This window comes from Castor canadensis, chromosome 2 (assembly GCF_047511655.1).
Source record: "Castor canadensis chromosome 2, mCasCan1.hap1v2, whole genome shotgun sequence".
Taxonomy (NCBI): Eukaryota; Metazoa; Chordata; class Mammalia; order Rodentia; family Castoridae; genus Castor; species Castor canadensis.
The window spans coordinates 75,285,367-75,305,890 of record NC_133387.1 but is presented as its reverse complement, the minus strand read 5'-3'; the positions used below and the strand labels follow the sequence as shown (position 1 = coordinate 75,305,890).

The following is a 20,524-nucleotide window of genomic DNA, read 5'->3' as shown; positions in this document are numbered from 1 at the left end:
ATAATCCTTACAGGGTCTGCGATAGCAGGATAAGTACTGGTTTCTCCATATTGCTGAATATTGTTTGCTTCTAATGTTCAGAGAGATGAAAGATTTTATGCTCAGAAACTAATTGGAAACTTTAGTAATTTTCTATTGTTCTAAAACAGGATGTTATTAGCACTGTGACTAGAGAATACTGTATTGTTGCCAGATTGTCTGTTTATCAGTAAGTGTTTTGCAACCCACATAAAAACTGTAACAAAAAATAAGATAAAATTGTCATCTTCTGAACTAGTGTGGGTTTAAAATTTTTAATAGCATACATATTCAAAATTATAGCTCATAATTACATTTTGGTAAGTGTTTTAATTTAGTACTTTATTCCACTGCCCACAGAAGTGAATTTTCTATAAAGAAAGTTTAAATTGGCATGTTAAATGTAACTTCAAAACAGTTTAGATTACATTCTTGTTGGTTCAAACCAGGAAGTTTAAAACATCGTCATTAAATGTTTTAAAACAGTGGGGAAAATTGAGGATAACATGAAATTAAAGTTATGGAAACAAAGTCTTAGAGGCCAGCGTAAGTTTGGCAGTGCAGATGATGATAAGGACAAGTTAATGAACATTCACTATGCACCAGATACTGATGCAGGCAAAAACAGAGGAAGATGTAATTGTTATTATTGTCATTTTCCTATAGCCTCACTGAGCTGAGAACATGGCACTATCTACTTTACTAAATAAAGGATTAGATTATGAATTTACAGTCAATCCCTTAAAAACATGTTGTTTATAAAAACATCAAATACATTTTTTGTGTTAGGAAGCATCAGCTTTAATGGTGGAATATAGCATGGTCTTCTCTCGTCTATGATTACTACACAGGTGATAATAATATGAGCCTTGGCTTGTGTGTGTGTGTGTGTGTGTGTGTGTGTGTGTGTGTGTGTGTGTGTGTCTGGTACTGGGGTTCAAACTCAGAGCTTTGCTCTTGATAGACAGTTGCTCTACCACTTGAGCCATGCTTCCAGGCCTTTTGGATCTGGTTAATTTGGGGATAGAGTCTCACTTTTTGCCCAGGCCAGCCTGGACCCAATCCTCCTATTTTACATGTCTTACAATTGCTAGGATGGAAGATACACACCACCACAAACATCTTTTCTCCACTGAGATGGGGTCTTGTAAACTTTTTTTCCAGGGTTTGCTAAACCACAGCCTTTTGCATAGCTTGGGATGACTGGCACAAGCCCCTGAGCCTAGTTTTTGGTTGAGATTGGGTCTTGCAAACTTTTTGTCTGGGCTGGCCTCAAAATCATGGTCCTTGCTATCTCATCCTTCCAAGGAGTTGGGATTACGGGCTTGAGCCATCAGCTCCGCTAGCTTTGGCTTTTAATATACATTTATTTTGGAACAAACAAGACCAGGTTTTCTCATGAGCTATAATGAAGATGTATTATTTGCAGAATATATTTTTTTAACTTTCTTTACATAATCCTCTGTCATTTCTATGTGATTTCCCTTAATAATACAGCATAAATAATTTCATATTTGTTCTTCAGAATTCATTCTTGTATTAATGCATGAAACACATACATTATGCAAAATTTGCATATACTTTGAAGTTTTCAAAACAGTGACAACCATATTTATGTTTGTATATTCTACTTCCATTATCAAATATACATATTCCTAAGCAGAAAGTAAAACACAATAAAAAACTTTAAGAAAAATCCATATGATTCTCTTTGTTGTGTTTTTATTACTTTTTGCCTATATAGAAGATACATTCTTTATTTGATAATTTAACTAAATTTGGGTCATGTATAAGAGCAATCCCTTCTTTAAGTTCTTTTAGCAATTTGATAATTAGCTATGCAATTCTGGATAATATTTTCTTCATGTGTTAAGTGGGAAACATGCTAGTGAAATGATTCTGAGATTTAAATGAGATAACAAAAATATTGCATACTAAAAAGTTGTAGCTTCATGTGGTAATGTTGATAATCCTCAAGCAAAGTGTAACTAATATTGTTAACAGATGCATCAGCCAGATGTAGATTTTAAGAGTATTATTCTAAGGCACTCGAGAAAGAATAAGTTCTTACTTACTGAGATACTGAGAGGTTTTGTGGAAAGGATGGCAGATAAACTATAGCATATATTATGCTTGAACTTCATTTGACACTGAAAGAAATCCGGGGCAAAAGAACATTGTAAACAAAGGAAGAACTCCAAATTTTATCTTGGGAATTAGATGGCTGGATATTGAATATTAACTATTGAGGGCACTGAAAATTATTGATATAAATATCTTGGTCACTTTTGTGCTTGTCTATAATGCCAAGAGGAAGGTGTTTATACTTAAATCTGAAGGAAAAAAGAGAGACAATGATATGTCTAAAGTTATGTTTAAGATGAAAGGAGGGAATAGAAATTTATCAGCCAATAGACTCTTTGCTAGACATAGAATTACAAGGTCCATATCATCAGTTGAATTTTAAATAATAGATAACTGAGGCACAGACAAGCTAGAAATATGCACAGGATATTCAGCCAAGAATCCTACTGCCAAGGTTCAAACCCAAATCTGTTTGGCTTTACATTTCTCTATTATTCCATGCAGGCTTTGAGAATAATCTGATAAGTATTCTTTGGAATAAGGAAGGAAAGAGGCAGTGAAATCACAAAAGAAGCCCATTCAACATGTAACATATGCTGAAAGAGATGAGAGATAAAATAAAAATGTTCCATTTTTCATGTAGCACTGTTGAAGTACCATTGGGATTTTTCTAAACACCGTCAAATGCGTTTATTAACTTATTTTCATATTGGAGTAATATAAAGGGAATTTCATCTTCTTGAAACTTATGTAAAGTTTATAATATTGTAAAAGTAAATAATACTTGAATGTTCATTCTTAAAATATAACTAGTTTGACTCTCATGCTATTGCTTATTACTTGACTCAATCAAAATGAGAGACTTCTCATTTTGGGCACTTTAGGGTACAGGTGCTGGGAAGACAAGCCAGAAGAGAAAAACTGCTCCATCAGCTCCCACACACATTTCCTCTGTCCTCACAAAGCAATGGTGTTTGCTTAATAGAATGACTTCCACTTTCATCACTTCTTAAGTGATTCTGATGGTTATGGAAAAGACAAGCTCAAATAAGCACATTCCTTCTTTGTTGTTATTAATATTAAATTACTTCCTGGGAAGATGAATGTGGCAGTCTGAAGGTAGCAATTGGTATCCACTGTTCTCAAGTGTCTCTGGAATTATCTCTGAGTCTTAGAATTGCACCCATGTCATGACCCCTCTTTGCTTTCTAGAAGACTCAATCTTTCATGCAAAGCATCAATCCTGGTCTTTTATCCCAAGGATTAAACAGCTGCTTGAACCTGGCTGCCTAGCACTTCATTTGCCAATCTTTCTAGTCACAAGACCTTTATCTCATTATGGATAAGTATTAATTGTGAATTGATCTCCCAGCTCACAGCTGTCTGTCTGGCTGCCTGCCTGCCTACATTTCTCAGCATTGCTGAGCCCAGAATCTGTCAGTTTGCTCCTTCTCTTGGAGCTCTGATTTTAGCTTCACTATGACTGACAGTGTCTTACAGTCTTGTCATCCAGGAGTCAATTCCTTAGTGAGTGTCTTGCCCTAAAGGGCAGGTCAGATCCTGTCCTGAACTCTTTCTCCTCTATCTCCCCAATATTGTTTTGTACAAAACATAAGCCAGAGTTGAAGTAAACAAAAAGATATTTATATTTATGATGATAGATCATAGGAAGAAATCCAGAAAAACAGCTAAATAACAAGCTAAGATATATGTTGTGTTATCCCTTGAAGGTAGAGAAAATAGCAAAAATTTCACAGTCTAGTGAAATTGAGAACCCAAACAGATTGATAGACAGTTCACATAGAGAATTCTGTTGCAAGGTTACAGTTTTCTGGACCCTGTGGTATAACATACCAAAATCCCAATCTTCAGAAGACTTGTTGAACAAGTCAAGTCTTCAGTCTTGGAGAAACAGGGCCTAAGAAAGTTTATTGAGGCAAGGACAGGAGAACAAAATAATGATCCAATTGGATTGTGAGGTAAGGATCAGATAGAGAATAACTTCCAGTCAAGATGTTGGAATGCAATTTGAGATTTAGAGAAGGAACAAGTTGAATCCATGGTGAGTCATTTGAATATGAATTAGTTTCTTGAATTGCCTCAAACCAAGATCATAGTTAAGTCCCAGTTAAGTATTAAGACCTTTGGCTCTTAATTTACTCATCATCTCCCTACTAGTAATAATATAATCTATGACCAGTAAACCAGTAAAATAAGATGTGAATAATTTTAAAATGTTTTATTCTTTGAGGCATTTATAAATTGTTTGTGAATGTTATTTGTTCATATATATATATATATATATATAATAAAATTTTCTTCTGCTTTTTTTTTATCATGGGGCTAAAATATGGTTAAAATTAATTTAGTCTACTGAGATATGAAATTCCAGAACCTATGTGTCCATGTAAGTATGTCTCTGTGAGCACGCACAGAAAGGTCTGCATCTACTTTTATAAGCAAGAAGTAAAAGGGGTTCTATTAATTTAGATTACTACCTTATCATATGAGAAGGATTTAGGGATAAAGGGTCAGCTTCACCTATGTTTTTAATGTACAGTCTCCTTTCTCCTGGAATGTAAATTTCTGACATCACCCAAGTCAAAGCAGTTGCCATTTGTTGTAATTTAGAACTTTTTTTCCCCACTAAGTCTTGAACTCAGGGACTCACACTTGTTAAGCAGACAGTTGCTCCAACACTTGAGCCATGTGCCTAGCAGGAACAATTTTGACTAATTTAATTCCACTTTTTTTTTTTAATGATGGTACTGGGATCAAAACCAGAGCCTTGCTCAAGCTAGGTAAGCTTGCTATCACTGAGCTACACCTCCAGCTCATTCCTAATCTATATTACAATTTTAGTATTTCAAGGTTGTAAGAAAACTAATAAAAATGAATATATACATTTCCTCTCCTACAGCAACCTACAATGTAGCAAGGGACATAGAAATAAATAAATTAATTCTGATTATAGACAAAAAGTGCTAGTAAAGTATTTAACCAAAAACTGCATTGGAAGCTATACAATTTTCAAGCAAATACACATGTACACTAGAGAAATTTAAGAACAAAAGACTTGAGTAGACCTTTCTCCAAAGAATATATAAGGAAGTACATGAAAAGATGCTCAACATCATCAGTCTTTAGCAAATGACCAATCAGATGCAAAATCTAATCACTGACTACCACAGATAAAGGAGAAATTGTAACCTTTACTGAATATTGATGAGAGTGGAAAATGGAACAGCCATTGTGAAATTGCATTCAGCAGTTCTTCACAATGTTAAACATGGAGTGGGAATGAGCAATTCTATTTCAACACATATGGCCAAGAGAATTGAAACATGTAGTTACAGAAAAGCTTTTATACTTGAACATTCATAGCTTCATTATTCATATTAGCTCCAACCTAGAAATTATCCAAATGTATATTTGATGAGAAAAAGTAATAAAATAATACCATGGAATATTAATAGTTTGTAAAAAGGAATGAAACATTGGTACATGCTACAACATGGATGGAACATGAAAACAATTGAAAGTAGTCAGACATAAAAGCAATATGCTATGTGATTGTATTTACAGGAAATGTCCAGCACAGGCAAATTTGTAGACACAGAAAATAGACTAGTGGTAACTAGGGACTGGGAGAGGTGGTGATAAAATTGGGAGTGACTGTTTAATGAGTATGTTGTTTCTTTTCAGGGTAATGAAAATATTCTGGAATCAGACATTGGTGATGGATGCATAACATTGAGACTATATTGAAAGCTACTGAATTATATACTTTAAAAGGTTAAGGCAGTGAGTTTTATGTTACTTCTTTCTATACAAGAATGAATACAGAAATTTTAAATCAGAAGGGGACTAAGGTAGAAAAATGAAAAATAGAAGAAAGAAGAAATTTGAGTTTTAATACATGTGTATATGGAAAGTCACAAGAACACTCCCTGTGTAGCTATCTTAGCTGAACATAATTGTCCTTTTTTTTTTTTTTTAACAAAATCAGAGAAGAGGAGGGTAGAACAGGTACTGGGGGGATTGGTACTGATGGGAGAGGCGAGAACATGAGTAAAGGGTGTAGGAGGGTGAGTACATTACAAACAATGTGTATATGTGCGTGTAAATGGAAAAATGAGACCTGTTGAAACTATGCCAGGAATGGGGGTAGGGAGGAATAAAGGAGAATGATGAGGGGGTGAATTAAAGTATGATAAATTTGATGTATTGTAAGGACTTATGTAAATTCCTCAATGTATCCCCAGCCCAAACAATGTATGCACATGTGAATAAATGATTTAAAAAAATTTTAAAAATCAAAGATAAAAAAGTTCTGTCTCATACCCAGATATACAAACCCAAAGAATTTACAATATAAAGCAAAGGAATTATGCATTCTAAATGAAAATATAATTCACAATAGAAAGACATGAGCAATATGGGCACCTAAGAGTGAGTTGTCCAATAGTATGTGTCAAAAGTTTATTAGAAAATTAGTTTTTTTTGGAACTGGGAACTATTCCATGGTAGCTCAAATATACTGAGTCTTGAAAAAATTCCAGAAAAATTGTGCTCAGATGCTTGGAAACAATTACATTTGTTATTTTCCATAAAGAAAAACTGAAAAATCTACATACAACATTTTACTTTGATGATTGCTTTTTCTCACTATTATTTAAACAATGAAATATTTAGATGACTTACCTTTGTCAATTACTGTTTCTGTCTTACTTAAATGCATTGTAGGTCTGAGACTGCTTGATCATAAGTTGAATTTCTATGAGAGCATCATTTTAATTGACTACATGCATATTCTTATATCAATTTATAATTTTAATCCTAGTTATATTTATATTAATGACATTTCAATATTAATATGATATTTTTTGTCACCACTCAGGTCCCAGAATTTATGTTATTATTTAATGAAGTGATACATGAAAAATAAAAATTATAAAGAAAGCAATATTTACATATTTTTTCATTAATTCATATGTTAGATAAGCAGTGTTCCATTCATGAGAAGTACACTTGGGAAGGTATAAGTTTTTTTCTGTTCCTTTTCTTTCTATGTCATTATCTGATTAAATTATCTGTCATTTCTTGGTTAAATAATTTTTCAAAATGTTAAAGGACATTTTACATGTCTATTGTTAAATTATTGTACATGTTTCTGGATTGGGCTACATAAATACATTTGGCACATATAAACAATTTGTGTGCTTTCTGTTTCCCATAGATTCTACAAAGAAATTGAAGGATGTTCTTGAAGAATTCCATGGTAATGGTGTGCTTGCAAAGTATAATCCTGAAGGGGTAAAACTTCTTTTTTCTTTATATCAATTAAATATATATGCTCGGGGATATTTCTTCATGAAGAGTTCTTGAAAATATGTATATATGTGTGTATATATATACACACATAATATATTTCTGTACATATATATGCATGTGTATATATACACATACATGTATGTATCTCACATACCATAAACCATTTATCATATACCATGCATAAAGAAAAAAAAGTTCATAACAAAATACTATTCTAGAAGATATGTTAAATGTAGCGTGTGTTTGAAAAAATATAGATCATTAAAATATAGTGCTAGATTTCTTTTCCTAGAAGTCAGGAAACATTATATCTAGGAGAGTAGAATATGCCTGATTCTTATTCTGTGACGTATAGATTTTAACCATAAATGGACTTTGAGGTGAACCATAGGGCTGTTCCTTTCAGGGAATTATTTTCTCAAACAAAGAAAAATTTTGTAATAAATACAACTGGTATTGTTATCTTAAGGAACTAACCAAAGAAGAGTAATTTCTCCCCTTATTTTGAGTTTATCCTTTTACCAATCAGTTTTTGAGTTCCTGACATTCTTTCTTTATAAAAACTTTGCTTAGCCTGTTAATTACTTTTGAACATGATACTTATATAAGCATTCCTTTTCTTTTCTAATTATTTAATACCAGTTGGGAGATGTTACATGTTGAGTGCTTGATCATCATTACTGTTAGTTTATTCATAGCTTTACCACTAATATTGATTATATAGAAATAAACACAAACTTTTTGTAGAAAGTAATTTTATCTAAATAGATAGATTTACTATGAGATAATCATAATAGGTTTATGAGAAAATATATCTTATTTAGATAGATTAAAGAATAAAACATGATTTCCTAATTGTTTTGTTTGGTTTTGCATATTTACAAGAGTGTAGTTCTTAGATAACTTCCAATATTATTCTTCTCCGGATGTATGTAGAACTTTTAGTTATTCTTGTCCAGTCTCTAAAGTCAACCTCAAAACATTCATATTGTTTTTTAATTTCCTGTCAGTAGTTCTCATAGCTGTTTTTATGTTATATTTTCTTTCTATCTATCTATCTATCTATCTATCTATCTGTCTGTCTATCTATCTATCTAATCTATGTATCTATTCACTATATATCTAGTTAGCTATTTTGGTTTTTTGAGGCAAGGTATTACTATATAGCCTAGGTTGGCCTGGAACTTCCAATTCTGCCTGTGCCTCCCAAGCGCTGGGATTACAGATGTGCACCACTATGCCCAGCTGCATGTAATTTTTTTTAATTTTATTTTTTACTAGACTTACTAAAGCTAACCTACAACTTGTTTTCTTTTTAAACAATTGATAGGTTTAGTGACTATTCCCATTTTCCTATATTAGGAAATAAACCATGTAAGTGGTCTGTATTCTCTTTTTATTTTCCTGAATGCAGAAGAATAAGAGAAATAATGTTGAAAGATGAACTTGTAGAAATGAAAATCTCAAAGTCCAAGCAAGCACAGTGAGAAGAGTGTGGATGACAACTGTACTGATTTGCTATAAATTAAAAAAAATGTCATTAGTATTGTCAAAATAATGCATGAAACCGTGCATTTTAATGTAATCCATACATGGAGATCAAAAATTTTTTCTCCCTAAAGATGCTGTTGGCTACATATTTATTTGGAACAAGGCCTTGTTTGCATTGCAGTCTTTTGGCCTCAGTGATTTCTTCTTCGTTTAGTCTTACTAATAGTATCCATTCATGAGGTTCATCAGTCATTGCACACTGGATTTATTGTAGTAATTACTGGATTCATTATTAGACACTCATGATGTCAGCCTTTTCAATAATGTAATACCTCTCCAACAATGCACAGATCTCTTGAATGCACTATTAAGATAATGGACAGTTGAAAAGCAGAAAACTAGATTTTAACCCAAGAGAAATTCTAATTTAAGAGGGAAACCACTCTCTGATCTTAATATTGACAGGAATTTTTCCATCAGGAAAACATTTTAAACCTTATATCACTGTTTTTTTAAACATCTATGTGTTATATAAAAGCCAACAGAAAGTATTTGGGAATACTCAATATTTCTCTGGGGTATAGCTCAAGTAGTAGTGTACTTGTCTAGCAAATATGATACAATGAGTTCAGAGCTAAGTAATGCCAAAACAAAACAAAGAAAAGGAATACTACTTTTTAATCTCTTTGTTTCTCTCTCTTTCTCCCTGTCTCTGTATTGACTAATCAAGGTTAGTCCTAAATTGGTTGGTATTGGTGACTAATTATTGATGAACAGTTGTAAAAGAAAAATTAGAAAGTGATTAATCTACCATGATTACAGAATGGATAACTAATATCTTGTTTTCAAAATAAAAATAATTTATATCATCCACATAAAATTTATTTGCAAATGGAGAATAAAGTAAATACACCTTAATTTTCATTTCCCTTTACAAGGTAAAGCTACTTAAATGATAGATGTTTATTTCATTTATAATTCACTTGAGTTACTGAATTTAAAAGTTGTATGTGAAAAGTTAACTCAAAGAAGATGTGAACTGCTTAGGTCTATTTTAATAATGAAAAAATATTAAGTACAAAATATGGAAGAATCATGTATTTTAAATTTGTACCTTTTAAGACACTATCATAACTGTTAGTTGCAGAAATGAATAGAAATTTAAACAATGGTTTTAAAGTTTCTCTAAGAATAAAAATCTTAAAAAGGCCTGAGATTTCCAAATGAATAAAATTACCATGTCTGAAAATAAACACATTTGTTTCCCAGATTAACCCTTGGGTTCATAAGGATGATCACAATCAAAACTTAGATGGCTAGAGTCCCAACGTAAGGCTGATGTCCTTTACTCTTCATTTCCTTGTCTAGGCCATAGAATGAGCAGGAAATTCCTGGTAAGTGGGAAGAATAGGGGGAAGGGAAAGTGTAAATGACAGTGCTTGCCATAGAGAGGTAGACAATTCTATCCTACATAATTATTACTGTGTTAAGCCTCAGGAACTAAAAGGTTCCTATTAGTCTTCCCCTAATCTTGTATGAATAATATGGTGTTAAGAGTATGAATACACTTAGTTTGTAGCAAAGATCCAGTGAGATCATAGTGAGGCTTTTCAGTAACACATAGTCAGGACAAGTAAAGATCTCATAAGAAGTGGGATTTGGTATATGAGAAGGAGTTTGGAATTGCATGCAAATTTTTTTTCTTGAATTTTCAATTCAATTCCAAATTGTTCCATTGATATCTAAAAGTAGGAAGAAAGTGGCAAATGTACAAATGTATGTGTGTGCATATATATGTATCTATCCATATACTATATATCTATAATATACAGTATATTCTTTAAAGGCATGGAAACAAACTTGGTGTATTGTTCAAATAGAAGGCATCATTAAGAATGAGGAATAAATATTCATAGTCTAATATACATTTATATACACTGTTATATTTTTGCTGACCTCGCTAGAAGGTTTAATCATATTATATGTGTTGTTTGTTATATTTATCGCATGTCAGTAGGAACAGCTCGGCTCATTATACTCACACATTAATGTAGTCGATGGTTCTCAAATTTTAGCCTGCATAAGAATTACTTGGGGGTCTTATAAAAACATGGGTTGCTCCCTACTTCTTCCTTGTCTGGATCCTGATTTAGTGTTTCTGGGGAAGAAACACTAAGATTTTGCATTTCTATCAGTTTCCAAGTTTAGGCTGATGATACAATTTAGGAAATACATTTTGAGACTTACAGAACTAGATTATGTTTTAAAATTAATCTGTAAATTTGAACCTTTACTAAAATTATCAGAGGTATGAGATAATGAGTATAAATTATTTTCCATTAATACATGTATTCTTTCTTTCCTTGCATGCACAGAAACAAGACATTCTTAACCAAGTAAGACAATTTCTTTTCTACTAAAATCTATCTTTTCCTCCTTTATTCTGATATAAGTTATGAATTTATCATCCATTTCATTAAGCTATATTTCTGTAATAATAAGGTTCTCATAGTATGTTAGAGTACCTATACTTCATAAAGTTATAATTGAGGTCAGGTATGACAGAAATTTTTCTAAATTGATGTTTCAAATGAAGGAACTGGTACCTTAATAGAATCAAAAACGGTTCACAGTTTAGGCTTTAGATTTCTAGACTTGAGAATTTAATTTTCTACTTTCACTCAGACGTATCAGACTCCAGTAAATTTATTAATGAAAATCTTAATTTATTAATTTACAATGGGAGATTTAAAAAATTGCCTTCAAAATACAACAGTACAGCCTTTTTTATTTTGTTTTGTCTACAATTCTACGTTAGATTCTCAGAGAGAGTAGTATGTGAATGGCTGTTGATTTTGCCCTACTAGGAATAAAGTAACCAATCTGTCACTTCAATCACCTTCTACCAGTGCCTTCCCTGTTGTACTAAGTTTTAAGTAAGTTCAGTTGAGGGCATCTAATTACCAGATATTATTGAGTGCCCTAAATAGATATTTCTATCACAGTAGAATAGTTGTGTTAATTGTCATCACCAGTTTATAATATTTCTTAGTAGAATGCATGAGTTGTCTAAAACCACAATGCGGTTTCTCTTGGGAAATACTGGGTGTGTTCAAGCTACTTGTTGTTCTCAATATCCTGATGGTTTCAATTACAAGCTCTGTGATTTAATGCCCGATATGTATAGTATCAGAATGATGTCAGATTGAGACACAGGTCCTTAGATGGTATAGTCCCCCAGAACAAGGCACTACTGAATGCCATCTCAGTGACTATGATAATACTCAGTTGCCTTTCTTTCAGAGGATGGCCCTCCCCTGTCTTGTCCCTTACCTTTGTGGAAATTTATTCTTTCTCCAAATACAGACTATGTAGACTTTATACTTAAGAGTAACTCCTCATGGTAAATAGTTGTTTTATGTATCTACATATCCAGGCCCTTGCCTTCAAGCAGAAGCTTTTGAGCACCCTTGGTCAACAGCATTTTCCAAGCACCCCTTGTCCACAAACACACACTTTCAGTACTACCTGCATCCCTACTCAGACTGAAAGAAACAGGGTTGAAATTAGTGCTAGTTTCTCTTTGGGTCAGCAGGATTTATCTACTTGCCTTGTCTTTGTTCTGTGTGATATTCTTCATCAGACAAACATATCTGCAGAATGGAAAGCATAGGCAAAGCTGAGGCTTGCCGAGGGTAGGGAGAATTGCAATTTTGCATAGATCGTTGTTCTATGCATTTTTTGTCTAACACTCTTCACTGAGTGTCAGGTTTTCTCTGCACATGTCTCCTCTCAGTGCTGATCTTTGACCTCAGGCTCAGATATGATATCTTAGCTCCTGGGCCCCCTCTTGTCTTTGCAATTGATACTCTGTACTGGAGTTTCTGCCAACAAATACAACTTTTATATTCAAATAGGAGTGTTTGACTCCTTAATAAAGAACCTGAGAATTCAGAATTTATAATTTATAGTGCTCATGAACCAAATTCAACCTTTTCCACTGAGGAAAGCATGAGCAAAGTATAATACACAATAGTATGTGGTGTTAGGAATCTGCCTAAAGTGAAATCAAATCCCACGTGTACTTCCATAGCAGACTATGGATGCATTTCCTAACCTCAGTTTGTTCACCTACAAAATGCAGAGTATATCAGCTATATTGGATTGTTAAAAGGTATAAATTCTAATGTGCATGCAAAATGATTAGTCCTGTTGTCTACCTCATATGAGGTATTTCATTGGTGTCCAGTAACAGTGACTATGGTCACACTTTAGCAAACAACATGATTTTATAACAAGTTGTGGATCATGTACCAAAGATGAAATTGAGGATATCTGAGATATAACACCAAATAGTCCCATACCTTTAACTTGCTCAGAGTCTCACTTTCCAATTTTAAAGCAGGAAATACATCTCTGTTGTCTTTTGAGTTCTGAAATAATTTCCTTCTACCATGTGGTAGGAGTGGGGGAATGACACATTTGCTTCTCTTGCCCAATTAAGCCAAAATTCCTAGTGCTATCCTAGTAGTAGAGTTACCGTACTGCTGTATTTGCTCCATTCACCACAACTGTCAGTGCCAAGAAACCTCATTAGCAAGAAACAGAAGTAACATGTTAGCCAGCATTTCCTTTTCTTTTCCTATGAGCATCCATGCACCAAAACTATAGCCATGGACGAGTTTTGAGAGCACATTACCAGACCAAATAAAGTGCTTACTACAATTTTGTGCTATTAATCTGATATTGACCATATATAAATTATTCTTAGAATATAGAGTACCTTTCCCTTAGGTATGTGGCCTCATTTTTTATTTCTTAACCTTCAGAAAATGGCTCTAGCATAGAATGAAACAAGGTGCAAAAATCTGAGAAAGTGTTTATGTACTTATGAGATTAATTAACAATATCATAACTCCATAAGATGAATGAATACGCAAAGATTTTCCTAGGTTTCTAACAATTGTAACAGATCACACCTCAAGATTCATGAAAATAGATATATCAATCTATGAAAACAGTCAGAATTTGAAAAAAGTACCATCTGGAACACCTTTTCTACATTGGTGATTGATTCATGATTTGACAGCTTTAAGTGACTAAGTAGTAGTTGTCAAAATTCTGCCATTTCCACTATAATCTACTGTCATAATCAAATAGAAACAATATAGGTAAATATTTTTAGTACATAAAATATAATTAGTACATAAAATATAATTATGCAAATTTATCTAGTTATTTACTTTACAAATGAGATTTTGAAAAGAAACTTAAATGAGCTTGGCAAATAGCTTAGAAACTATCTTTAGTTATAAGAGCCAACATTAAGTGCATTTGAAACATTGTATGTAAGTTCTTTTACTTTCATTTCTTTAACAACATTAATTAAATAGGAGTTAAAAACCTAGTTATAGAAAACAAACTGATGTTGTTTCCTTCAAGTGATCTTTCTGCTCTTTGCCAACAACAAATAAAATTAAGGCTACTTTGTCACACTTAGTCTTTACCTTTAGGGTTTTGTCCCTTGTTTTTATTTGTTTGTTTTCATCACCAAGAATAGCTTTTCATGAGCAGAAGAATAAACAGGAAAATTAATCTAGCTATTTTGGTGGAAAGGTTTGAATATTCATTAACGTTAAGGGTTTTTTAATAAGTAAAGGAAATCATAATATTTTTATAATAAAAAAGTTAAATCTTTCTCTTAGAAAATATCTCCAATGGCAATGTGCACATCCAACTCGAGTATAACACTAAATGGCAATTATTGAAGTAATGCAGTCAAGTGAAGATGGTGGGAATTGTAATGATGACAGATTGCATTTCAGATATGCAATGCAAAGTAGTAAGTTACACTGTGAATGTCAAAGGGTGCAAAATTTTACAAATTTTATTCAAAACTGGGCAACTGAATAGAGACATATCATTACGTTTTATTTTTTACATTTTATTATGTATATCCCTTTCTCTGAAATTGTAGGCATATTGATATACTACTCAATGAATCTAACTTAGACCAGGGGCAAAGAATCTTCTACCCTGTGTGAATATTGGAAAACAAGTCTTTAAAATTATGTATTGATTACCTATAATATAACAATCACTGAAGTTGGAAATATTTAGGCTTTCGGTGCTAATTAGGAGCTTTTTATATTGGCTGAGAACATTTCTGAGCCTTGTTTTGTCTGTAAATAGGAGTAACAGCAGTAGCTACTCATTGGGTTTTTGTAAGGATTAAATCATAGCATACACATACCATTCTTAGATTAGTTCCTAAAACATGGCAACATTTATATCATGCTTTTCTTGTATGCAACTAGCATTTTAAATAAATTGTTAATATCATCTTCCTATTTAGGGATAATGGAGAAAATCATTTTCTATTAAAAATAAAAGGAAAGAATAGAGGCTTGAAGAAAGAAATTGGAAGAAAAACACTACCAGTGAAACATAATCTTATGGAAAGAAAGAAAAGACCTGTTGAATTGAACACATCTTATTGTTGCAGGATAAACTTACACTAGATATTGAATCTGCTCTGTGGGAGAAGCAGAAATAGTCAAGATGATCTTTGCTAATAAAGAGTGTCAAACTATTCAATCTATTTTATAAACTGCTGACAAAATGCTTCAACTTAGAGTTTCAACTTTAGACCTTCAACTCAAGCTCTGAAAACAGTAAATTCCCTGGTCCAGTGGTAAAATCTTAGTGCCTCACGCTGAGATGTTAACAATATTTCCTGGTTTTATTCTTCTTCTCAACTTGATGTTTTTCACTGTGCTAACTCTCATAGATTTGGGCATTGGTGACTTTAAAGTAACAGAATTTATGGAATAGTAAGGATTTGAAACCCTTGATCACTTTGCCCTTGTTCATTTTGTTAGCTTTGTATTAATCTGCTAAAATATTAAATATATTGCTACAGTTTGTTATACTTCAAAATAATAACATTTGAAATTTAAGAAGTGAAGGGCTATATTCCTGCTGAGAAACTATTTGTATTTATTCTACTTTACAAATTTTTATCATCTCATCTGGACCAATTTTCTTTCTTGTTACATTGACTACAAAGAGGTCACTAAGTAAAATTTTACTCTTTTAGACATCCCAGCATTCATACTTCATAAATATAATGATGACCTATGAAGTAAATGACATGATGTTAAGTACAGTGTGTTGTAAAGTCATGTTGGACCTTATAGTCTAGCAGGGAGGAAAAGCTGCATGTGCAAATATGCCTGCACACAGGCCACCATGAATGCCCCTTCTGGAAATGTTCTTTAAATGTGATCACACAAGTAAGCAATAATAAAAAAGTGATATTTTTCATTGAAATTGAGTATACTTATATGTATGTGTTTGTGGTATCTTTATTGGAGTTCAATTTCAAGAAGAAAATAAATGCTTATTCATGTATATGTTTGAACTCTTATTAGTGATACTATTGAGAGGATAGAGGCACATCAGATTAAAAAAGATTTCATCTAAAGTGCACAAGTTACTTGAGTAAAGACTTTTGATTAGAAGACATAGTGAAAACCATGTTTAAAATATTCTGCCTAAAATTTTTCTGATTGACTATTTAAATTGTGTAATTGTTAAAATAACTTGGAACATCATCGTCTTTCTTGCCATGTATGATCTTTTACTAAAATCTTTTCTAACCTCTCTCTGCTTTGGCCCTTAATATATTTAATCAAGAAACAGCTTGTCATTTTGTGATATTTAAATCTGCAAGTAATGCCCCCAACTATATAACTGCTAGTCTTAGGTAAAACTAATTTTAGGGAGTCCATACTCTTGTGGATTATTCGCTTCTGGGGTAGTAAAACATATTTCATTTACGAAGACGCATTAAAAAGAAAAATTCAAGGTGTTTTCATTTTTCATTCTTTCTCTTTATAGAAGTTGCAACATGGCAGTTTTAGGGGCCTCTTGGAAATTTGAAGAAATGAGCAATCAATCACAATATAAGAAAAGCATAAGAAATGAAATATTTAAAAACACAATTTTTTCTGGAGGTGTTTTAGTATTAAAAATGTATGCTGGCATGGTGACACATACCTGTAATCCTAGTTACACAGGAGGTGTAGGTAAGGGAATTGTGTTCCAAGGTTGGCCTGGCAAAAAGGATGAGCTCTTCCCTGAAAAATAATTAATGCAAAAAGTACTAGGGTTCTAACTACTCTACTAGTGGTAGGGTGGTTGCCTAACAAGTTTGAGACCCTGAGTTTTAATATCAGTATTGCCAAAAAGTATGCTTTCCATCTCAGAAAATTATCTGTGTTATCTAGTATAAATCTACATATATCATAATATATCATGTATATGCATTTATGCACACATAAATACACATTGTTTCAGTAGTCTCCATGTCAATTTTCATTTGAGCATAATTAGTTAATATGTAAATAGAAAGCCAAATTGAAATAGAAATGGTGGAAGGGAAATTCTTACTAATTTAAATGACCTCATGTCATGCTCTCACGCTCTCATGGCCTCATGGTTGTCTTGGTCAGTAGCTAATACAGTATCTCACACACCTAGGCACTCCATCGGCACTTGTTAATAAATGATTTAAAGTCATTACTTTGTTTTTGGTATTGAAATTTACATAATCTATCATAGTTCAATGATATGTTTTGTTAATTGATTAAATGGTTTTTAAAACCACAAAAATGTCAGAAAAATGTCAAATCACAACATGGACTCTCTTTTCTTCTATGTAAAGTAGTGTATTTATGGTCAACAATTGAGTTAAAATGAGCATGATCACGTGATTTCCCTTTGACATCCCTCCAATCATTGTTCCTCTCACTCCAAGTTGATGATCCACTATCTACATGATCTGCCCCAGGCTGCATACAAAGAACGGGTCTTTGGCCTTATCTTCTGCTTCACTCTTTCCTCGTTTTTACTCTAGTCTTCTGCTTCTCCTAATGGATCCCAAAGCAAGACCTTCCTTGTACCTCAGGGCCTTTGTACTAGCTGTTTTACCTTTCTGGAATGTTCTTTCTCCAAATATGTGTAAAACTCCCTCATTCCTTTAAATATTTACTCAAAGGACAGCTCTGTGACCATGAGATTTAAACAATGTAAGCACCACTCACAATTACATAAATCTTTTTCCTTCTTTGTTTCATATTTGATAGCACTTAATACCTTCTAAGATGATACATGTAGCTTTTTGTTATTCTTGTTATGTTTCCTCATTCCTTTCATTAGAAGATAAGGCTCCCCGATGGAAGGATATTTATGTGTTCCAACAACATCTTTCCCCCAAAATGTAGAACATAGTCTGGTACAAAGTGGGTGCTCAGTGAACCTTTGCTGAGTGTTCGATAATCCTCATCCTAAAACTGCCCAAAGGAATTAAAACACAATGATGACATTTATTTTCACTCACTTTAAATCCACTCGAATGAATAGTAGTGTTATTTCTTTAGTATTAAAAGGAACTTAAAATCAAAGAACACAGATGGCTAAATGTAATAATGAAAAGCATATAGAAATGGGGTTTGAATTTATGCCAGTTTGGCAGCAACATCTGACAGCTCCCTGAGTCTGTAGTTTTTATAGATTGTCTATGTTATCTCCCCAAATAATCTGTGGCTGTTTCTTAAAGAAAAAGAAGTAAAAGGCAATTTTCAGAATTTTAAGCATTGTGTATATAAGGATTTGGGTTTTCAGCTAATTCAATTTTTGAACAATCAATCAAGTCTAACCTAGTTTTTCTCTTTGTTTCCATTAATACACATGTAATTGATCTCATTCTATTTACAGGTCACAATCTTTTGAAACCAATTCTAACAACAGCAGAAACTCTGTTATCCAAGCTTGAAAATTCTCACTAACTCATGAGTTAAGAAAGCTGTGACAACACTGTCCATTTATCACAAATATCTAATGATTTGGACATGATAAAATTTCAAGAGATAGGTGAAAATCTTTTACAAAGAAGAAAAGAAAGGGAATAGGCTGCTCGAGAAAGAAATTGAAGATCAATTCCCTATTGACTTAGAAATACTGAGACAGTTAATTTGGGGTACACAGTTAATTTGGGTATACGCTTCTGTGTACAATGCTGTATATAGTGCCAGAAAATGGAAGGGAGAGATTTCTCCTAGAACTCAGTGAAGAAGTTGGAGAAACAAATTTACATTGTCAGTAACACTTTAACAATAAATAATATGACATCTTTTAAAAGTCATTGAGGAATTGAAGAAATACATATTCCATTATTATGTCTGTAGTGCCTTTTTTTTCAAATAATATATCTGCTTTTAAATTCTCACTTTTTGAAATACATATTTGCAATGTTGCTGAATACTGAACACTTACAACAATTACAGCAAAATAGCTAGGACAATCAAGCCCTGAAGTTTTGATTTGTGAAGCTTCAGTGAACTTTACAGTTTTCTAGACCAATATAAAGTCAAATTAAGACAAAAATATCCATCTTTTCTAACAACAGTGCTTCCTTCTAATTACATACTTTTATTATTTTTTTGTTTGATGTATCATATGTCCAAATGTATGTGAAGTGCTTTCCATCAATGTTTATTATATTCAGACTACAAACCCGAAATGCTGGTCTCATATATCACTTTATGTAGAGGAAATTAAGACTTTGAGATGTTAGCAAATAAAACTAAGCTGAGTTGTTTGCTTGATGAGCAAGAGAACTGGAACACGAATAAAGTGCAGAATGTCTTCCTAAGAGCTGAATAAAGGAACAAGACACACTGAATTGTTCTTTAGGTTCATTTTTACATTTCACTTGGCCATTTTTCTGGTTTACAGCATTAGGTCACAGTTGCTGATTTCATTGTGGATCTTCATGGGTGTATAAGGTTCTGTAAAGAGCACACATTTGGGATTTGGCAGGTCTTTTTTGTAGAAGAGCAAATAAATTCCTTGCCCAGTGTCACTCAGGGGCAACTGCAAGTACTGAAATCTAAACAATATTGTTGCATTATAAAGTCCTTGCTTTTGTGTGTTTGTGTTTTGCTGTGTTAGCAAACTAAACTCTCAGCTTGAAGCAGCTATTTTAAATTTTAATTGTACTCCAAAGGTACAGTAAAACTTCTGGGAATTTCTTGTCCTTTACTGCTTCTACAAGTTCAGATTTTAGCACCAGCTTTCTAAACAAGAATGACAACACTGAACCCACTGAACCATGTTTAAGAAGCTTTAAGAGCTTGTAAAACAATGTATAAAAATATGTGGTTTGAAGGCTTATTCTTTAATAATTTTTGGAATTATGAACATTAAACTGATGATTCTTTACATAAAATATTGTTTGTTTGTTCAACTACTTATATGTCAGTCTGCTACTTTAAAAATAATAAATAATCTAGGTGCCAGTGGCTCATGCCTATAATCCTAGCTACTCAAGAGACAGAGATCAGGAGGATCGTGGTTCGAAGCCAGCCCAGGCAAATAGTTTGCGAGACCCTATCTTGAAAAACCCATCACAAAAAAGGGCTGGTGGAGTGGCTCCAGGTGAAGGTCTTGAGTTCAAGCCCTAGTACCCCTCCAAAATAAATAAATAAATAAATAAATAAATAAATAAATAATCTAATCCTCCTAAGAAGCC

The 20,524-nt window shown here is 32.8% G+C and overlaps 1 protein-coding gene across 10 annotated transcripts in view; it reads left to right on the top strand.

Moving 5' to 3' along the window:
• The window catches only part of Dgkb (diacylglycerol kinase beta), a 648,179-nt gene that overhangs the window by 137,849 nt on the left and 489,806 nt on the right, over nt 1–20,524 (top strand). For 6 of the 10 annotated variants that reach the window (XM_074065058.1, XM_074065065.1, XM_074065063.1 and 3 more), the window contains 2 exons: nt 7,343–7,419; nt 11,304–11,324. In XM_074065058.1, the coding sequence (XP_073921159.1) occupies nt 7,343–7,419; nt 11,304–11,324 (98 nt within the window). The remainder of the gene's footprint in view (nt 1–7,342; nt 7,420–11,303; nt 11,325–20,524) is intronic. The other 4 variants (XM_074065064.1, XM_074065061.1, XM_074065062.1 and 1 more) reach the window with 2 other exon arrangements.